The sequence below is a fragment of the Alexandromys fortis genome, unplaced genomic scaffold, assembly GCF_014885135.2.
Source record: "Alexandromys fortis isolate MF-2015 unplaced genomic scaffold, M_Fortis_MF-2015_v1.1 scaffold_120, whole genome shotgun sequence".
NCBI lineage: Eukaryota > Metazoa > Chordata > Mammalia > Rodentia > Cricetidae > Alexandromys > Alexandromys fortis.
The window spans coordinates 4,934,688-4,954,109 of record NW_026067999.1 but is presented as its reverse complement, the minus strand read 5'-3'; the positions used below and the strand labels follow the sequence as shown (position 1 = coordinate 4,954,109).

The following is a 19,422-nucleotide window of genomic DNA, read 5'->3' as shown; positions in this document are numbered from 1 at the left end:
GGGGCTGTGGCATTACCTCATTTTCCCCATGTCTTGTTTCCTCAGTGGTTGGCTGGTGTCTTTCTCCTCTACTTCGGCAGTCTGACTCTGCCTACTCTCTCTATATATCTCTGTTTGGATTTCCTGTCTGGCTTTACTTTGCTAAGCCACTGGCCAAAGCAGCTTCTTTATTAATCAATGGTAATAAAAGACAAAATCCTACATCAAAGGGCCTTGTTTAAAATAACTATTATTTTTAAGATTATCTAAATAATATACATTCTTTATTAAAAACAACAATGCATAAGACTATAAAGATAAAAAAGGATGGGCCAGTGATGTAACTTAGTTGGTAGAGTATCTGCCCAGCATGTACAAGGACCTGGGTTTAATCCCCAGCACTGCATAAAGACCAGGCATAGTGATGCACATCTGTAACCCTAGCACTTGAGAGGTGGAATCAGGATGCTCGGAAAAGTTCGAGGTCAGCTACACATCAATTTCTAGACCAGACTGGCATCTATGAGACCCATTTGAGGGGGGTGGGGCAGAGAGAGGCTCCACCCCAAACCCTTATTAGAACCAAAGTTAACAGTTTGCTCTACATCTTCAGAGGCTTTTTCCAGGACCCTCCATGCATCAGTATTTCTCCTGAGCATCCTTACCTGCCAGTATACACAGTGCTCAAACTTCTTAACGTCATTATCCCAGTTCTTAGGGTGAAGATATTTGGCATTTGGGAAGCAAATGCTTTCTTACCATCACCATTTACATTGTCTCCAAACAATGCATCAAACGTTTTACTCCTATCCACTCGCGGCCATTCAGTCTGGAGTGATTGCTTTTGTGAGATACGTATCTAAAAATGGAATTGGGAATTGTGTGCATATTTTTATCCCAGCATATACATTCCTGAGAGGGTTTGATTTTGTTTTTGAGAAAGTATCTTACTATGTACCTCTAGCCATCCTAAATGTCACTTTGTAAAGCAGGATGACCTTGAACTCACAGAGATCTGCCTGCTTCTGCCTCCTGGGTGCTGGAATTAAAGGTATGCAAACAGACCACATTGATCTGTTTTGCTTTGAACAGATTTGCTTGCTATATAGCCTAAGATGAATCTTGAACTCATGATCCTACTGCTACCGCCTCCCAGGTGTTTGGAGTATATGTATGGGTTACCATGCCCAGTGTATACAATGCTGGCGATGAAATTCAAGACTTTGTACATGCTAGGCAAGCACTTTACCTACAGCCCAGCAACAGATATATCTCAAAAGTTAATTTATGATATTTGTCTTAATCTATTTATCTGATGCTAATTAAGGATTTATTTACAATCTAGAACATTGGCCAGGTATGGGCACATTACTACAATCCTAGCACATGGGAGGTAGAGGCAGGAAGCTCAGGAGTTTGAGGCCAGTCTCCGTTATGTGCTCAAGAACAGGCTGGGCTATCTGAGACCCTGTCTCAAACAAACAAGAAAAGTCTAGAACAAAAGTTCTGTCTTATAGAGAGAGCTGTTAGATCACTTATAAGGTCCACTCTCATATACCTTTTACATAAGCAACACAGATCCTTTCATCACAATGTCTTCCAACAGTTTTTTCTCCTGTACCTTTTTTTTTCCCTCTTTGAGACAGGGTCTCAAGTATCCCAGGATGACCCTGAACTCCTGATCTTCCCCCACCACCCCACCCCCATATCCACCTCCTGAGTGCTGAGATTACAGGCACCACTGTGCCTGGATTTTGTGGCACTAGGTATTGAACTCAGGGTTTTGTGGTGAGCATGCTTCTGAGCTACACCCCAGCCCACCTCCTTTATCATGTTCTTATTTTTAAAAAAAAAATGTTATTTATTCTTTTTTTTAATGTTAGTTATTGTTAGTCTTTAATTTTTTAACGAAATATACTAAGAAGCACAGGAAAAAGACATTTTTGAACAAACTGATTAGCCACAAGCATGGCTAGCATTGAGAGCGTTCACCCCGGGCTTCTGTTCCCTACACGTTTCTGTTTGGTTGTTGATTCATCTACAATTGAGATCATGTACATGTAACTTTGTAATCACCCCATGTGCACCTTCACATGCAATTAAATATGCTGCAACCTCACTACCAACTGCCTGTCAGGGTTTCTCTAGAATGATATGAGCTACGACGCTGGGTGTAAGTCTGGAGTCAACCAAAATCACAGCAATGCTGCCTGTCATGCGCTGTTTAGGAAGTCGTACAAACAGAAATATTCAAAATTGATGTTTCTAACTCTTTAAGTAGCATCATATAGAAGTGTACGTGTATTAGAAATGTATAACTTGGGCCAGTGAGACGGTTCAGCGGGTAAAAAGCACTTGCTGTACAAGCCTGATAGCCTGAGTTTGATTCCTGGGACCTACATCAGAAAGAGAAAACTGACACTTGATAGTTTTCCTCTGACCTCCATGGCAACCATGTGCCCACACTCTCACATACATATCACACACACACACACACACACACACACACACACACACTAAATGTTTTAATAAAAAAATATGTGATAAATTGCCACAATACCTTTCTAATTGAAACCCAGATTAAAAAAAAAAACAGAAACTCAACAGTTCCTGCCTCTGACACATCTAAGTATTTCTTTCATCAACAAGAAAAGCATAGCCATGGATGGTGGTGGGTGGCTTGTGCCTGTGATCCTTAGCACTGGAGGGGATGAAGCATGAGGGCTGCCTCAAGTTCAAGGCCAGCCTGGGCTATCAGGTGATGACAGATAGGCAGATAGACAGACAGACAGACAGACAGAAACAGGTAGGATAGATGGATGATGCATGGATGGATGGATGGATGGATGGATAGATAGATAGACAGACAGACAGACAGACAGAGATAGATAGATAGATAGATAGATAGACAGACAGACAGACAGACAGACAGATAGATAGATAGATAGATAGATAAAAGCATATCTTGACTTTACTTCCTCTATCACAGTAGAATGGTGATACTCAGCTTATTCTACTCAATTTCTGCTTGTGAAAATCTTCTTTTGTTGCCTATAGTTGTAGTTTCTTCTATTTAACTGCTGTACGACATACTCATCATATATCTATCCTGTTGAGGTGTATTTGAATCACTCCAACCATACATAGGCTAGGATGAACTATACATATGCTAGTGTGTTTTCTTGGTGTGAAAGGACAGCAGGCATTTCTACTAGGAACATGCCTAGGACTGCAACTGCTAGCTCATAGGTAGGTGTCTTTCTAATTTGAAGTTTTCCAAAGTACCTGTAATACTTTCCATTCCCTCCAATGGGGAACGATTGCCCTATTTGCTCCACATCCCCACCAATCTTTCCAGGTGGAAAGACATTTGACAGTTTGAAAGGACAGAAGCAGGGAGCCTGTGTCCTTCTGAAAATTGGCATCCAGTCTCTCGCACATGAATGTTTTCTGACTCTTGTTAACTCTTCTTCCTTTTCTGACTGGCCCTGCAGATGTGAATGAGTGTGCAGTCAAACCCCGGCCATGCCAGCACAGGTGCGTGAACACGCACGGCAGCTACAAATGCTTTTGCCTCAGTGGCCACATGCTTCTACCCGACGCCACATGTGCACGTAAGTTTCAGCAGCCACTCAACGAGAAAGGCTTGCCTTTTGGTAGTCGGTGTGTGGGAAAGGACTTACTTGGGCACCTTTTAAAAAACATATTTAGGGGGCTGGAGAGATGGCTCAGTGGTTAAGAGCATTGTCTGCTCTTCCAAAGGTCCTGAGTTCAATTCCCAGCAACCACATGGTGGCTCACAACCATCTGTAATGAGGTCTGGTTCCCTCTTCTGGCCTGCAGACACACACAGACAGAATATTGTATCCATAATGAATAAATAAATATTAAAAAAAGATTTATTTGTTTAAAAAAAACATATTTAGGGTTATCCTGGTGTAGTGGTGCACACTTTTAATCCCAGCATCCGAGAGGGAGGGGCAAGCAGATCTCTGTGAGTTTGAGGCCAGTCTCATCTACCCAGTGAGTTCCAGGCCAGACAGGACTCCATAGTGAAACATTTCTCAAAAACAATATGTCTACGGTTGAGGATATGGCACAGTTGGTAGAGGCCTGCCTGGCGTGTAAAAATCCCTGGGTTTGATCCCGAGCCCCACACAAACATGGCATGCAGGTGCATGCCTGTGATCACAACATTCAGGTGGAGGCGGGAAATTAGTTCAGAGTCAAACTGAGTTACAAGTCAAGTTTGAAGTCAACGTGGGCATACATGAAATTCTGCCTCCAAAAAATAATGGTCTTGAACATCACCATTAGCAGCCACCCCCATTGCCCTTAGCAGCTACAAATCTGCCTCCTCTCTCTCTGTGGACTTGTTTCTTCTAGATACTCATTTTATAAATGAAAGATACAGACTCAAGGGGGTGGGGGAAATCAATTACATAGCTGTGTGTGTTGAGACGAGTTGGATTTCACCCTGAAACTAGGTGTAGTGAGCAAAGGGAGGTGATAAATGTCCGCATCATCCCAGGCCATCAATCCTTCCCACCAGCTAGCTACCTTTCTCACGCCCCTACTCCCTGAGATTAGAGTGTCTCGTTGGAAGTGCATTCTGACCCACATTCCTGAGAAGAAAAGCTTTTCTGTGATAGAAACCCGGGTTCCATGGGAGGGTGGGAGTCTCTATCCATTCACTTCTTGAGAGAAGAGGCTTTTTAAGTTTCACATTGCAGCTGAAAAGCAAACCCACCTTCCCTGCCTGCCTTCCCTCCCCTCTTGCCCTCTCCTTTTCTTCTGCCCTGTGACCCCCAGCAAACATAAACCTGCTGCCTTCAGCCAGCTTCCTAGGGTTGCAGTCAAGTAGGCTTCCAGTCCACCCCAGGCTTGCCAAGGTCATCTCATCTAGTCTTGCCTAGTGCCCCTGGCTCCTCTCTGTCCTGGCCCCTTCTCACCATTTACTCAGATCCTCCCGTAGTAAACAAGCCTAAGAGATAACACAAACATTCACGGTGTCTTTTTCAAATATCCTTATTCTCATAAACAGACACCCACACAAAACAATCTGATAGCTTAATGAATTCTTGTACAGCACCTTTGTGACTACCACCAACTAGAACTTGGCCAGAACTTTTCTCTTATGCCTCCCCAAAGAGGACCCATTATCTAGGCTTTTACAGCCATCGCTTTGAACTTTTATTTTAAAGATCGATGCTAATGGATCTGAAACCTTCCAGAAGAACTTAGGCAATGCCAAAAGAGATATCTTTCCCCAAATGGAAAGAGAGTAATGTTAATTTTATTGATTACATTTCAAAGAAGATAACTAAAAAGAGAAGAAAAGAAATGAGTACTATAACCATCAGTAGGTGTTTGCTTCCCACCTTCGGTCTCCATCCCTACACTCTTTCTTTCCCTCTAAAGATTATCTTTGCTTCTCCATTTAGAGCTTAAACCATGTCCTTGGCCTCTTTCCTGGGTGCTGGTTTTATTCCTCCTGGCCCATTTCACTGTCTTTGATCCCTCTGGATGACTAGTGTTTTCTGGAGCTGGGTGGATGGAGTATATTTACCAAACTCATGGTTGTGGTCAATGGTCAGAGAATATAAGAAATTTTGAGGGAGCTGGGAGATGGCTCAGGAGGTAAAAGCACTTGACCTGCCAGCATGAGGACCCGAGTTCAAATCCCCAGAACCCTAGTAAAAAACAAAACACAAAGCACAAGGGTCTATAATTCCAGCAACCCTTCAGGAAGATGTGAGGATCCCTGGAGGTTTCCAGGCCAGCTAGCCTGGAGTACATAGTAGAAAAGCAACAGTGACCCTATCTCAATCAACTTCATTAGAGTCTTGGTTTCTTTTGGTTTGGTTTGTTTCTTTTTCTTCTTCTTTCTTGAGGAGGGGGATTACAAGGATGTGGGGGAGGACCTGGCAGGACTGGGAAGTGTGATCGGAGTCCATGATGTGAAATTCCCAAATAATTGATGAAGAATTATTTTTTTAAAAAAAAAAGTTTTAAAGCTAAAGTGAGTTCAAGGCCAGTCTGAGAAATATAAGATGATGTTGCAATTTAAGAAATAGGGGTGCACTCAGAGCTATAGGTTTTGTCTAGAGATAGTCGAGTGCAATGTGTTGCTCCATGAAACAAACCACGAGTGAGATTCATCCCAGGGGCCACCACAACAACATGCTTGCCTAGATTCCTTGTGGGTTTCCTTTTGGGACTCAGACCATGAATCCTGTCCTAAGACATATTACAATTCACATCACAGAATCGGGAGAGACTTCCTTCGTTAATCTCTGTCTACTTTTGCAGACACTAGGACGTGTGCCAGGACAAACTGCCAGTACAGCTGCGAAGAAACAGAGGAAGGGCCACGATGTGTGTGTCCATCCTCTGGCCTCCGCCTGGGCCCAAATGGAAGAGTGTGCCTAGGTAAAACAGAAGGCATAGCCTCTATTCCTCTCCCATTTCCTCTTCATTCCCCTCCATTCTCCCTCCGCTGAACTCCATTTTCATTCATTACAAGGCTTGTGCTGAACAGATACTGTATAACGTAACTTGATTCAGGAAATAACCAGGCCAGCTTAAGATAAACAATTATATTTTTGCTTATTATAAGGGGAAACTCATGCCACAAGAATGGGAAGTCCAAGTTCTGCTGTGTCCAGGAGTTAAAGGTCATTCTTGGCTACATAGCCAGTCTAAGAGCAATCTAGGATACACGTGTTGTGGGGGTGGGGGGTACAGATAATGACATTATAGCCAGGAAACACCTCCAAGGAAAGACGGGCACAGTGATGTGAACCTGTGAACTAAAGAGCTCTGCGTGTGCCTGGTAAAAACCTAAAATACTTCCTGAACAAGTGACATAGACACTTTTTTTTTTCGAGACAGGGTTTCTCTGTGGCTTTGGAGCCTGTCCTGGAACTAGCTCTTGTAGACCAGGCTGATCTCGAACTCACAGAGATCCACCTGCCTCTGCCTCCCGAGTGCTGGGATTAAAGGCGTGCGCCACCATGGCCCGCGACTTAGGCACTTTTCACTAGATAATCAGTTTTCAAGGCCAGAAGGCTGCATGTGCTTGAGCATTGCATGCTGGGGGTTAAGGTGAGTACCTGCACATGTGTTGGAGTACTCTTCCTGCAGTCACTGACAGCTTCTGCTCCTATACCTTAGATATCGATGAATGTGCTTCCAGTAAAGCCGTCTGCCCTTCCAATCGAAGATGTGTGAACACGTTTGGAAGCTACTACTGCAAATGTCACATTGGTTTTGAATTGAAATATGTCAGTCGCCGGTATGATTGCGTAGGTAAGATAGTGACTTTTTTTCCCTTGCCTCTGAGCCCCACAGGCTTTCTCTACAGCTATTTTTTATGTACGTTCAATCTACTATACTGTCCAGGTAGACAACACAGAATACCTTGATATTAAGTTTGCAGCATTTAGGTAACCCCAGTGAAATTAATTATGAAGCTAGGTCCATAATGACTTAAACAAATGAATATAATTATTATGGAGGCAAATATCTTGAGATGTTACCTGTGAGATCTTTTTTTTATAATTTTGTAAGTTTTCAATTAGTTTATATTTGCTTCTGTTTCCAATTACACATCCAAGAATGGGAGCAATAAATATTTATATTTGCTGTAAGATTAAGAAGACCTTGGGGGTTTGTTCCTAATGTTTTCCATTGGCTTTAGACAAATGTATGAAGGTGACTGGAGAGTTCGGTCCGTAGTTACAAGTATTTGGTCTACAAACACAAGGACCTGAGTTTGGGTCCCAGCAACCACATAATAAGCCAACCCTCCCAGAAAACACCTGAACCACAGTTCTAGGGAACAGGGACAAGAGGATCACTGGGGTCTGCTGGCTCCGGCCTATCTAAGAAAAAAAAAAAAAGAAGCCTTAGGGAAAGACTCTGCCTCAAAAAGAAAAGTGGATAATTATAGAGGAGGACACTCAAGGCCTTCATCAGGCACACACACATCTGCACACACACATCTGTACACATACGCACAAGCACGCATCCATTTTTTAATAGGAAAATTCTATGAAAAGGCACGTGTCCTTTCCTCTTCTTTTGGCCTCTCCATAGCTCAAGTGTCAAACTCAGTCTCTGCTAACACTGTTCTTAGTCAACTATTGGTCTCATCTGTATGAAGTCAAACATTTTTATCTCTTAGGGAAGGGATCCCAAGCCTCAAGAGCTTGTGAGGTCTTGCATACCCATTGCCTGTAGAGCTTTCTTGTTGACCACCAGCTCCCAAATAACAACATGGAAACTTATTAATTATGAAAACTTGGCCCTTAGCTTAGGCTTGTCTCAGCTAGCTCTTATAACTTAAATTAACCCATTTGTCTCAATCTACATTCTGCCACATAGCATTACCTCCCTTCAATCTTGTACTTCCTGCTTCCTCTCCGTGTCTGGCTGACGACTCCACCTTTCTTCTTCCCAGAGCTCTCTCTGGCTGGAAGTCCCATCTATACTTCCTGCCTAGTATTGTCTGTTCAGCTTTTTATTACGCCAATCCCAGCAATACATCTTCACACAGTGTACAAATATCCCACAGCAGTTGCCCTTAATATATTGTCCTACAGTGAAGAAAAATGCGGGTTACCTCTAGTTCTCTATTCATATAACATGGGTGACAAAGGTTTCCACATGACATGGAAAGATAACCAGTGGAGAAAATGATTTAAATCCTGTGTTTAGGGCTTCTTGGGACATGTCTTGTACCTTCATGGTGGGGCAACACCCCATTGCTGGTTTTTGAAGCGTTTTGGGAGGCCTCGGTGGTTATTCCCTCAAATTGTCTTCACCCTCTCCTGTTGACCCAGCCAGTCGTGCAATCAAATAACAGTGGTACAGTATTCCCCAGTTCCCTGACACTGCAAGGACTTTCCCGACACAACAAGTTGGGAATCCACGTAGCTGCACAAGAAAGCAAATCTCGGATGTGCTACAAGTGCTTAAGACGAGCATCAGCGCTCCTTTTATGACTGAGTTCAAAACAATACACTGTTTTGTCGGCTTACATCTACAAAAGCATAGGCAGGACATGGGGCGCAGAGTAGAGCACTTGCAGCTCCCACCTGGGTGGAATCTGGCCAATTTTCCACCGCTGAATCCAACAGGCGAGCTCAAACCAGCCTGACCCTTTCCCCTTGCAGCTTCTAAGCAAAATGCCCATGCCCGTGAATTCAGATGATGTCAGAGGTTCCTGGCTGATCCCGTCTTTTTTGTTTGTGAGGAGTTTAAAGGCCATCCAAAATTAGAATTCATTTTCTGATATCATTACTTAGTTTTCCGATTACAAGGATGAAAAGCAAACCCATCCAAAATCTAGCATTCGTTTTCCGATAGTGTTATTCAGTTCCAGATTACATAGATGAAGATGCTAAGGAGAAACTCCAAACATCTTAGCAGATTTCAATAGCATTAATAATAAGCAGGCCGTGAAGTTGCTCGGGGGAGGTGAGTTGCATGCACCTTCCCTACATACCAGACAGGCGCCAGGCAAAGCCAGGGCTCTGGGCCAAAGGGCCTCTGGTTTTGAACACCTCTCCACTCTCAGGCCGCACTTGGTTTGCTGAGGTGTTGAGTGGTTGGTCTCGAAGTTGCTCAAGTGAAAAGGCTACTCTTTCAGCAAGCCCTTTTATCACAAAGTTGTTCACTGGAATGTTCCCCTTTTCAGATATAAATGAGTGTGCTCTGAATACCCATGTGTGCAGCCTCCATGCCAATTGCCTCAATACCCCAGGATCCTTCAAGTGCAAATGCAAGCAGGGATATAGGGGCAATGGACTTCAGTGCTCTGGTAAGTAGCATTTGGTCATGGCGCTTTCATATCTGCCGCCCCCCCCCAAAAAAAGCATTCATTCTAGATCCCCCCTCCGTGTGTGTGTGTGTGTGTCAATCACCCTTGTGTCTTTTTTAGTTGGGCTGTATTCCTGAGACTCACAAAGTTATAGACACAGAACTGAAAGATCCAGGTCTGGGATGTAGCTCAGTTAGCAGAGTGCCTAACCTGTATAAAGCCTTGCCCCCAGGACTGAATAAACGAGGCACGGTAATCCCAGCACTTGCAAGAGGTGGAGGCAGGAGGCTCAAACATTCAAGGTCATCCTCTAATACATAATGATTTTGAGCCCAGACTGGGACACAGGAGACCCTGTCGCAAAAACAAATAAATCCTAGGAGGAAAACACACACACACACACACACACACACACAAAGGCAATACATCTTATTTTTCTGGTCACAACATACTTTCGTCAGGATTTTTTTCAGAACAGCAAAAGAGACAAACTAGGATGTGGTAGACATCATTTCTTTTTGTATCCTAAAGCGTGTGTGTGTGTGTGTGTGTGTGTGTGTGTAGGGCAACCAATGAACTCTTTAATGATAGTGAGTTTAAACTATAAATGTATAAGTCAAGATATCCAACTAGAAAATGTCACAGCTGTTAACCTGGACTAACAGGAAAAGCGATTTCCCATGAGTATTTTGTATAAAGAGATGCTTCAGAAGATTTCTTACTTGCGGTGGGGACCCACGCCAACTGAGACTCCACCATCTTATGGTACTTGGGTATTAACTCAAGCCCTTAGGATATTTCACACCCTGGAAAGAGGCACAGGCAATTAGATACGACCTCTTACTACTTCAACTTGGAAGTGGCAGACTTCAAGGGCCAAAATAATGATGATGATGATGATGATGTTAGCGGTAGTAATGGTGATGATTGGTGATGGTGGCAATGAATACTAGGAACCCCAGGGAGTACCTGAAATACCTGCCAGGACAAGCTATCTACAATCACAGTGCATGCCATCCTCTAGTAAAGAGAGTCCTACAGTGTTTAAAGCCAATCAGTCAACATGACTCATGCCTGTACTCCCAACACTTAAGAGGTGGGGGCAGGAGGATAAAGACTTCAAGGTCATCCTTGGCTACTAGTGAGTTTGACCTGGGCTTCATGAGATCAAGAAGAATAGCTGTAATAATTATAAAATAATTAGTAATAATAATAATAATACCAGCAACTACTAGATTTATCCTTCTTGTAACCCTGACTAGACTTATAACTAGACTTGTTTTTGTTTTGTTGTATTTTTGTTTGGTTGGTTGGTTTTGATTTTATTATTGTTACTTTTTATTATCTGTGTGTGTGTGTGCGTGCACATGTGTGCACGTGCATGGTGTTTGTGGGAGCATACATACCACAGCATGCATGTGGAGGTCAGGGGAAACTTTCTGGAGTCAGTTCTCTCCAACCACCTTTTTGTGGACTCTGGAGATCAACCCAGGATTGTGCATCAAGAGCCTCTAAAGAGCTGAGCCACCGCACTGGCCTTGTTTGTTTGTTTACTTTTTTGCTTATTTGTTTTGAAATAAGGTCTTGTAGCGTAGTTTGGGCTGCCTGATACTCAGTATGTAGTCCAGGCTAGCCTTGTACTGACTACCATCCTGCCTTGACTTCCTGAGTCCTGGGATTATAGGCATATGTTGCCACACCTGCTATAGACATTTTTATGCCCTGTCTCTAGTATCTCCTCTGCTCTTTAGTATAAGTCTCATAAATATATCTGTAAATCATATGCTGGCCTGCCTCACACCTTGCAGCCCTAGCTAGCCAAGACTCCGATGACACCTAGAGTATCTTCTAGATTGTGCAAGACTACACACTATGTGCCATGACAGATATTCAACAGCACACATATAAAAGGTTCACGGTATCCAACTGGGCTGTGGCTGGGTGTAGATATCAGATTTCATGAAGAACTGCCAAAAGAACTGGGCAGCATTTATTTTGAAGAAAAATAATGATGAGAAGCATAAATTGTGCCTGGAAATTTTTTAAGAAACGTGAAACCAAAAGTGGCCCCTCTACAGAAGACAGGGACCAATGGGTGGAAATTATAGTCTCTCATAAAGCTGACTAGAGAGTGGAGCAGGGAACCTCACAGAGTAGTAATGGCATAGGCATGGATTCGTGTCCAGAGGGCATCTGAGATACCCAGGCCCTTGTGTCCCAGAACAAAGTATTAGACACCAGGCTGGTATGGAAATGACTTAGTGGGTCAAGTACTTTCCGCTCAATCATAACGACCTGTATGCACGTCCCCAACATCCATGATAATATTGGGAGGGCATGGTGGTCTGCCTCTGATCCCAGTGCTTGGGAAGTGGAGACAGAACATCTCCAAAGCAAACTGGCTAGCCATACAAGCTGAATTAGCGAGCTCTAGGTTCAGCTGAGAGACTAGCCCTCAATATTTAAGATGGAGAGCAATCGAACACCTGATATTGATCTCTAGCCTCCATGGGTACCCAACATGCATAAGACATACATTCACACATTCACAGACACCTCATGCACATACTCATTGGGAAAAAAAAAGAATTGAACCCCAAATAGAGCTCATGATAGCTCTTGTGGTGGGTGCCTGTAATGGGCCAGTTCACAGTACCTAGGAGTTCTTCAACTCGAGAAGGTAAAATAGAGCATGCCATGCATATTCCTAGATCCTAGACACAGAGCAGCAAACTCTCCATGCCCTGAAACCGTAGGTTATTGTCTCCTAAGCTGCCCAGACCTTGCAGGTGCAGCTAGAGATGGGAAATCATTGTCTCCAGGAACCCCCCTCAGGCAGTGGAGGGCTTGAAGTCTTTAAGGAAATGCCCTTCCCTTCCCCCTTCATAGTGTGAGGCAATCCTGAGCAGTGATGCTGCACAGGCTCCCAGATTTCCCTAGCCAGACTGAGTTCATTGCCCACAGTGACGACCTGCCCGTTGTGACACCATCTTGTGTCTCCCCTCACCTTCTTTGACTCACTGTCCTCCTTCCCCTACTGTGCCTTCTGGAACCCCAGATAAACCACCTATACCCAAATCCTTCTTTGGGGATGTGCCAAAAGTAGCTCAAACTAAGACTAATATATTTCTGAGAAGCTTGTATTGGGGTTGAAATGAGGTGACGTATGGAGAAAGCTTCATCAGGCTGGCCACATAATAGATGCTCTGTAAAGTTTGCTGCGGTTAGTATTGTTATTAGTGTCATCTCAACCCCCTGTTGAGGGCCAGATATTGTACTGTGAAATTGTATAAAGATAATTGCAAAAGTGCCATGCAGGAAAACAGGAGCCCCAAGAAAATACGCGTTTCTTTAAAAGGACAATTCACCTCTACATGACGATCTCCTAACTTCCATGGCTAAGAATTGAAGAATTAGAAATAACTGCCTAGAGGGACCATGGTTGTAGCTCAGTTGGGGTAGAGTGCTTGCCTAGCATGCCTAAGGCTCTGAGTTCCATCCCCAGTACTCTATAAACTGGGCATAGTAGCACACGCCTGTGATCCCAGCACCGAGGAAATAGAAGCATAATTAAAAGGTCGGGTTATCCTTGGCTACATGGTGGGTTTGAGACCACCCTGGACTATATGAGGTCCTATCTGAAAGAGGGAGAGGGAGCAGGAGGGAGGAAGAGGGACTGCTTTCTGTACTGTAGCCAAGTGCATTAAAATTATAAATCAACACAAGCATTTCTTGTGTCAAGCAAACTTCTATTTTTTATCATCCATGTGCACAGCTTTCAGAATAAGATTACTTTAGCTTGACTCCTAGCACCTTGACTTCATACCTGTGGACTGAGAACAAGTATTTGACTGCCAATCGCTCAGTTTTCACATGTGCAAAAATAGGTATAGCAGCATTTATCCCTTATTATTGTTTAATACTAAATGAAATAATAGTTACAGTATAAACAAATGTCCACATATAGTGCTAACCATAAGCCCAGAATATAACACTCGAAAATATGTTTGATTATTTTTCACGGTATCTTTGAGTGTTTTTGTTTGTTTCAATTTGTATCTTTGGCACAGACTCTCTCTTATTCCCAGTCGGCCATAAACTTCTTGTGTAGCTGGGGATCATACTGAACTTCGGAACCTCCTACTTGGATTACAGACATGTGCCAACACACCCAATTCATTCAGTGCTGGGGAGCAAAGCCAAGACTTTATACATGCTAAGCAAGTATGCTCGCGAGTGAGCTACATTCCCAGACCTGGTTTAAAGATTAGTACTTTTAAGTTTGAAATTTCTGTTTATTGTTTGCATGCACCTGAAATGTGGCATGAGGTGAACATGCCCTGATGCAAGTGTGGCAATCAGAGAACAATCTTGTGGCGGCAGTGCCCTTCATTTGCATTTGTGTGGGGCCTGGGGATTAAAGTCGGGTTGCCAAGCTTGTGAGGCAAGAGCTTTTACCCATGGAGCCACCTTGCTGGCCCTAATATGTTTCTTTAATCATTCATGAGCTGAAAAGACAAGTCAGTGGGTAAAATGCTTGGCATACAAGCCTGAGGACCTGAGTTCAGATCCCCAGAACTCTCATTAAAGTTAGAAATTGTAGGCACTTATCTGTACTATGTTAAGCTAGGAAACTGAGGACAGGACACTTACCAGAAACTCTCAGGCCAGCTAGCCTGGCATATATACAGTGGCAAACAACAAGAGACCCTGTCTCAAACAAGGTGGAAGGAGAGGAAAGGCACCTGATGTTCTACTATAACCTCCACAAACGTCATGGCATGCTTATGTCCACATACATACATGTGAACACACATACACACACACGCCCATCACACACACACACAAAGAGATATTTTAAAAACGAAATTTTCTAAAAACACTAATCACTTATTTTTAACATCAGTTTGACTTCTTCGTAGAACAGGGACATGTATCCTTGAATCACAGATCTCAAGGAACATGAGACAGTCTAGAGAAAAAGAACTGTTAGCCTTAACATAGGAATAAGCCCATCGTGGACATGATAGAAAATAGAAGGTATTCTTATGCTTTGCTCTCAAGTCCTCACTCTGCTGCTAGCTAACCAAGCGCCCAAGGCCAAGTCACTAATTCACCCATCTACAAAACTACAGTATCCACCTAAGCAGCCCCTTTCTGCCTCAGAGTTCTTTTACACTACCTAGTATTTCCCCATTACCAAAGTCTAGCTCTGGCCTTTCTCTTGGCTCCCTGGTCTTTATCATCGACCCTGAACGTATTCAGGTAAGACACATAGTGTAGTGTAGAAGACAGCTGGGGTTCAGCTCAGAATAACATGAGGCACTATCAGGGCTAAGAATGGGCAATGGCCAAAAGGGCAGTCGAGGAGGAAAACGCTTTCACAGGGTCAGAGTAGACAATGTACTAAAGGACCAGTTGGGTTGGCCAGCATATTAAAGTAAATTATGTGCTTTTTGGTTGTGAGCCTAGCCTTTAGTGGCTGAGCCATCTCTCCGGTGGGTGGGTGGGTGGGTGGGTGTGTGTGTGTGTGTGTGTGTGTGTGTGTGTTTTAAAGTCTCTGGGACAGACTGAAAATGCCATAATGAAAACCCATTATTGGTGCTGGAGAGATGGCTCAGTGGTTAAGAGCATTGCCTGCTCTTCCAAAGGTCCTGAGTTCAATTCCCGGCAACCACATGGTGGCTCACAACCATCTGGAATGAGGTCTGGTGCCCTCTTCTGGCCTGCAGACATACATACAGACAGAATATTGTATGCATAATAAATAAATGTTTAAAAAAAAAACATTATTTGCTGGGCAGTGGTGGTGCATGCCTTTAATCCCTGGACTCCAGAGGCAGGGGGGATCCCTGTGAGTTTAAGGCCAACCAGATCTTCAGAGCTAGTTCCAGGACAGCCAAAGAAAGCTATACAAAAAAAAAAAAAAAAAACCTCTGGACTCGAGTGCCTTTCCTAGGGGTGTTTTCCTCTCCAGCTGATCAGAAGGCCCCCTTTGAAGTAACTCTTAAGAGAAGAGACAAGAATGTCTCTTTGTTCTTTATCAGAAAGCCTCCTGGCGGGTAAGAATCTTGGAATCTTTCTGGAGATTTAGAAAGTTGTGACTCCGCCCAGAACCGGTCAGACCCCATTCTGTAGCCAAATTTTAAAGACAGGCAATTCTGACACTTACCCCTTCTTTTGTCTATCAGTGCTTTTCACTTGTGAAGTTGGTATGTTGCCAGGGACACAGGAAGTACAGCTAGAAGTGGTCCAGCAATGATAACTATCAAGCCTGATAATTTTTAAATTTATTTTCTTTATTCTTTGGCAACTTCATATATGTATCTAGTAGATTTTGGTCATTTTTTGACCCTGCCCCCCAATAGCCTCTCATCCCATTCCTGCTGAACCCCTTTATCTGAAGTCTCCCTCCTAGTTTCAGTCTGTTGTTGTCGTTGCTTTGTTTTTTCAGTGGTGACCAACTGAGTTTAACTAATTAGAGGTGCTTGCGTGAGCATGGGATGGTGGTAGTTACTGAAGCATGGGCATTTTACCAATATCTACACCATTGAAGAAAATGACACACACTCCCCCAATAACCAACACCTGTTCAGAGAAGATGGGGCTTCATAAGGCCCTCCTCCCTCTGTAATGAAATATTGATAGGCTCCATCTTGTACAGGTTACCATAGCTACCGTGAGTTCGTGAGTGCGATAGCCATGTCATATCCGGAGGACAGCATTTCACGGCATACAACCCCTCCTCTGTGATGTTCCCTGAGATTTGGACTGGGTGTTATAGAGGTCTTATTTGGGGCTGGAAGCACTTTGACACTTCTAAAATGGTTGATTGTTCAAGTATTAGTTCAATCAAATGCCTAGTCTCCTGTCTTACTTTTTGGTTTAGTTATTCCTGAAAATTCCGTGAAGGAAATCCTTAGAGGACCTGGGACCATCAAAGATCGAATCAAGAAGTTACTGGCTCACAAGCACAATATGAAGAAAAAAGTGAAGCTTAAAAATGTCACTCCAAGGCCCACCACTACACGCACCCCTAAGGTTAACTTGCCTTTCAGCTCTGAAGAGAGCATTTCCAGGAGCAGGAATTCTGATGGAGAACAAAAAAGGAAGGAAGAGAGAAAGAGACAGGGACTTGAGGAAGAGAAAAGAGACGAAGTCCTAAAGAACGAGGTAGAAGAGGAGCGAAGCCTTCGAGGAGATGTGTTTTGTAAGTATTGCTTTTGTTATTCTTGCATTCTACAAAAACAAACATAATTCCTCATGCCAAATCAACAAACAAGAGTAAACAATTCCTGCCTTAAGAAAGATGGCTTAGCTTCCTTTCAGTATACCGAGTCTGAAACATGCAAACTTTTTATATAAAAAAAATGCTTAATACAATCACTTTATTACATCACAAATAAAAACATCACACAGCAATTTTGAGGAGGCCACTCAAACATTCGTGTAGTCCCAAACGCTATACACTTATCATGGCCATTCTGAAGCTGTGGCATATCACTTGGGGTTTCACTACCAATTACATTTTTATTCACGTAGCCGCCACAAAAAAGAAAAAAGAAAAAAAAAACGTAACAGAGTTAAAACTAGGACAAAATAGCTTCACATCCTCTCTTTCATGACTCATGTGTCATTTCGCCTGTATTCTGTCCTTCTCTTCACCTAATATTACCCTTTCTTGGTCTTATTTCTAAATACTATACTATACCCATACTTACATCTGTTGAGATATATACACATACACACATATAGACATATATACATTAGGGGTTAGGATCAGCATATGAAGAAGAACATGTGAATAAATGTTTTAAAACTAGAAAAAGGAGAAGATTTTGGCCCTTAAGTGCTTAGAAACAAGGGCCTAGGTAAGATCTAGAGAATTTTTCCACGGGTTTTAAACGGGAGCTACTGCTCTGGAAAACAGGAGGGTAAGTCCTGTCCTATTACCTTACTTGGGAGCTTCCGGTCTGGCACAGCCCCTCCCTGCCAACACCCAGAAAGCATAGCTGTATGGCTGCCAGACTTTTCATGCAGGATACCCACCAAATCAGAGACCTTCATCACCAGATCTCCCAAACACTCCCTTTTTACTTCTTTTTTAAAAGGTTTTATTTTTCCTTTGAGAGAGGATCTCTCTATGTAGCCTTGGCTGGCCTGAAATTCCCTATGTAGACTAGGCTGGCCTTGAACTCAGATATCTGCCTACCTCTGTTTCCAAGTCCTGGGATTAAAGATGTGTGCTACCATACCCAGCATCTGAAAAGTTTTTATGATGCCCATGGTGGTAAAGAGGCAGAGGCAGGGATCTCTGTGAGTTTGAGGACACTCTGGTCTACAAAGTGAGCTCCAGAACAGCCAGGGCTTTAAAAAAAAAAAAACCCTTGTCTCAAAAAAAATGATTTTCTGAGCCTATATAAATTATACAAATGAAATTTCATACATGTATAGAATATATTTTTGTCATATTACGCTCTCTTGACCCATTTTTACTCCTGCTGATCCCCTACCTCTTCCCAACTAGTCTCCTTATTTTCATATCTTTTTTTTTTGTAACCTGTTATGCATCTGAGTTTCTTCTCAGGGGAGATATAAACAACCTTATAAGACCCCAACAATAGCACAAAGGATGATTGGACTATAGTCTATCCTGGGTAACCAATGAGTCTGTTGGGCTTACTAAGCGTGAGCAATGGGCTGCTTACAGGAGTGAGTGACCCCAAAGCAGCCACACTACCATTCAGTCTTATCTCTGCACGATGACAACTGCCCCATAGCGCATAGATGGAATACTCCATCAATTATCCATCTGCAACCTGTATACTCTAGCAAGACTGCTGGGCATGCAGTTAGGGCAAAATTATATACAAACGCTAGGGAGGTGTAGGAAGGAGCAGCTGGAAACTCAGGTGAAGGTCCAATGCCCCCCCCCCCCCCCCCGCACCTTCTCCTTCTATGGGGGAACATCAACAGTCAATAGAGGGAAGATGAAGGGATTGTTATAGGAGCAACTTACTAGCCAGTGGTAAAGCCACTGGAGAAAATGTCTCTCCCTCTCCCCTCTCCCAGTGACTGGTTGTTTTTTTTTTTTAACTGAAATCACCTGTGTTTAATTTCCAATTGCTGAAAATACCCCTGACCCTAAAAGGTAGGAGTAAGACAAAAAAAAACAAAACAAAACTGCATTAACATGACTCCCAGTGACTGTTAACTGCCAATAGACCCTCAGGAAGTGATCAGGCCTTGTGAGCCCCTCTCACCTCACTTTTTTTTATTTATTGAAGGCACTTTTCAAAGGCTCACTGTATGAAGAGACTATCACAGCTGTACGTTTATGGTTTTAAAAGCCAAAATAGCCAGGCCTGCTGATGTACGCCTTTGGTCCCAGCATATAGGAGGCAGAGGTAGGCATATCTCTCTGCATTTAAGGCTACGCTGGTCTGCATAGCAAGTTCCAGGCCAGCAAAGGCTACATAATGAGACTTTGTGTCAAAAGGAATTTTAAGCCAAAATACAAAGATTACAGAAGCAGCAAAACACTACAACACAGATCTTGGTTTTTCTGCATGAAATGGTTGGCTGATACACCTGTTTGCTATATCCTTGCTGCAAAG

At 43.2% G+C, this 19,422-nt stretch overlaps 1 protein-coding gene and 1 long non-coding RNA gene across 9 annotated transcripts in view; one reads left to right on the top strand and one right to left on the bottom strand.

Annotated features, from left to right (window-relative positions):
* LOC126512680 (uncharacterized) overlaps positions 1-19,422 on the bottom strand; it is a 531,499-nt gene that overhangs the window by 489,706 nt on the left and 22,371 nt on the right. The window lies entirely within an intron of this gene.
* The window catches only part of Egfl6 (EGF like domain multiple 6), a 54,799-nt gene that overhangs the window by 24,355 nt on the left and 11,022 nt on the right, over positions 1-19,422 (top strand). For all 4 annotated transcript variants that reach the window (XM_050160552.1, XM_050160551.1, XM_050160553.1 and 1 more), the window contains 5 exons: positions 3,474-3,593; positions 6,292-6,411; positions 7,156-7,290; positions 9,683-9,805; positions 16,695-17,015. In XM_050160552.1, the coding sequence (XP_050016509.1) occupies positions 3,474-3,593; positions 6,292-6,411; positions 7,156-7,290; positions 9,683-9,805; positions 16,695-17,015 (819 nt within the window). The remainder of the gene's footprint in view (positions 1-3,473; positions 3,594-6,291; positions 6,412-7,155; positions 7,291-9,682; positions 9,806-16,694; positions 17,016-19,422) is intronic.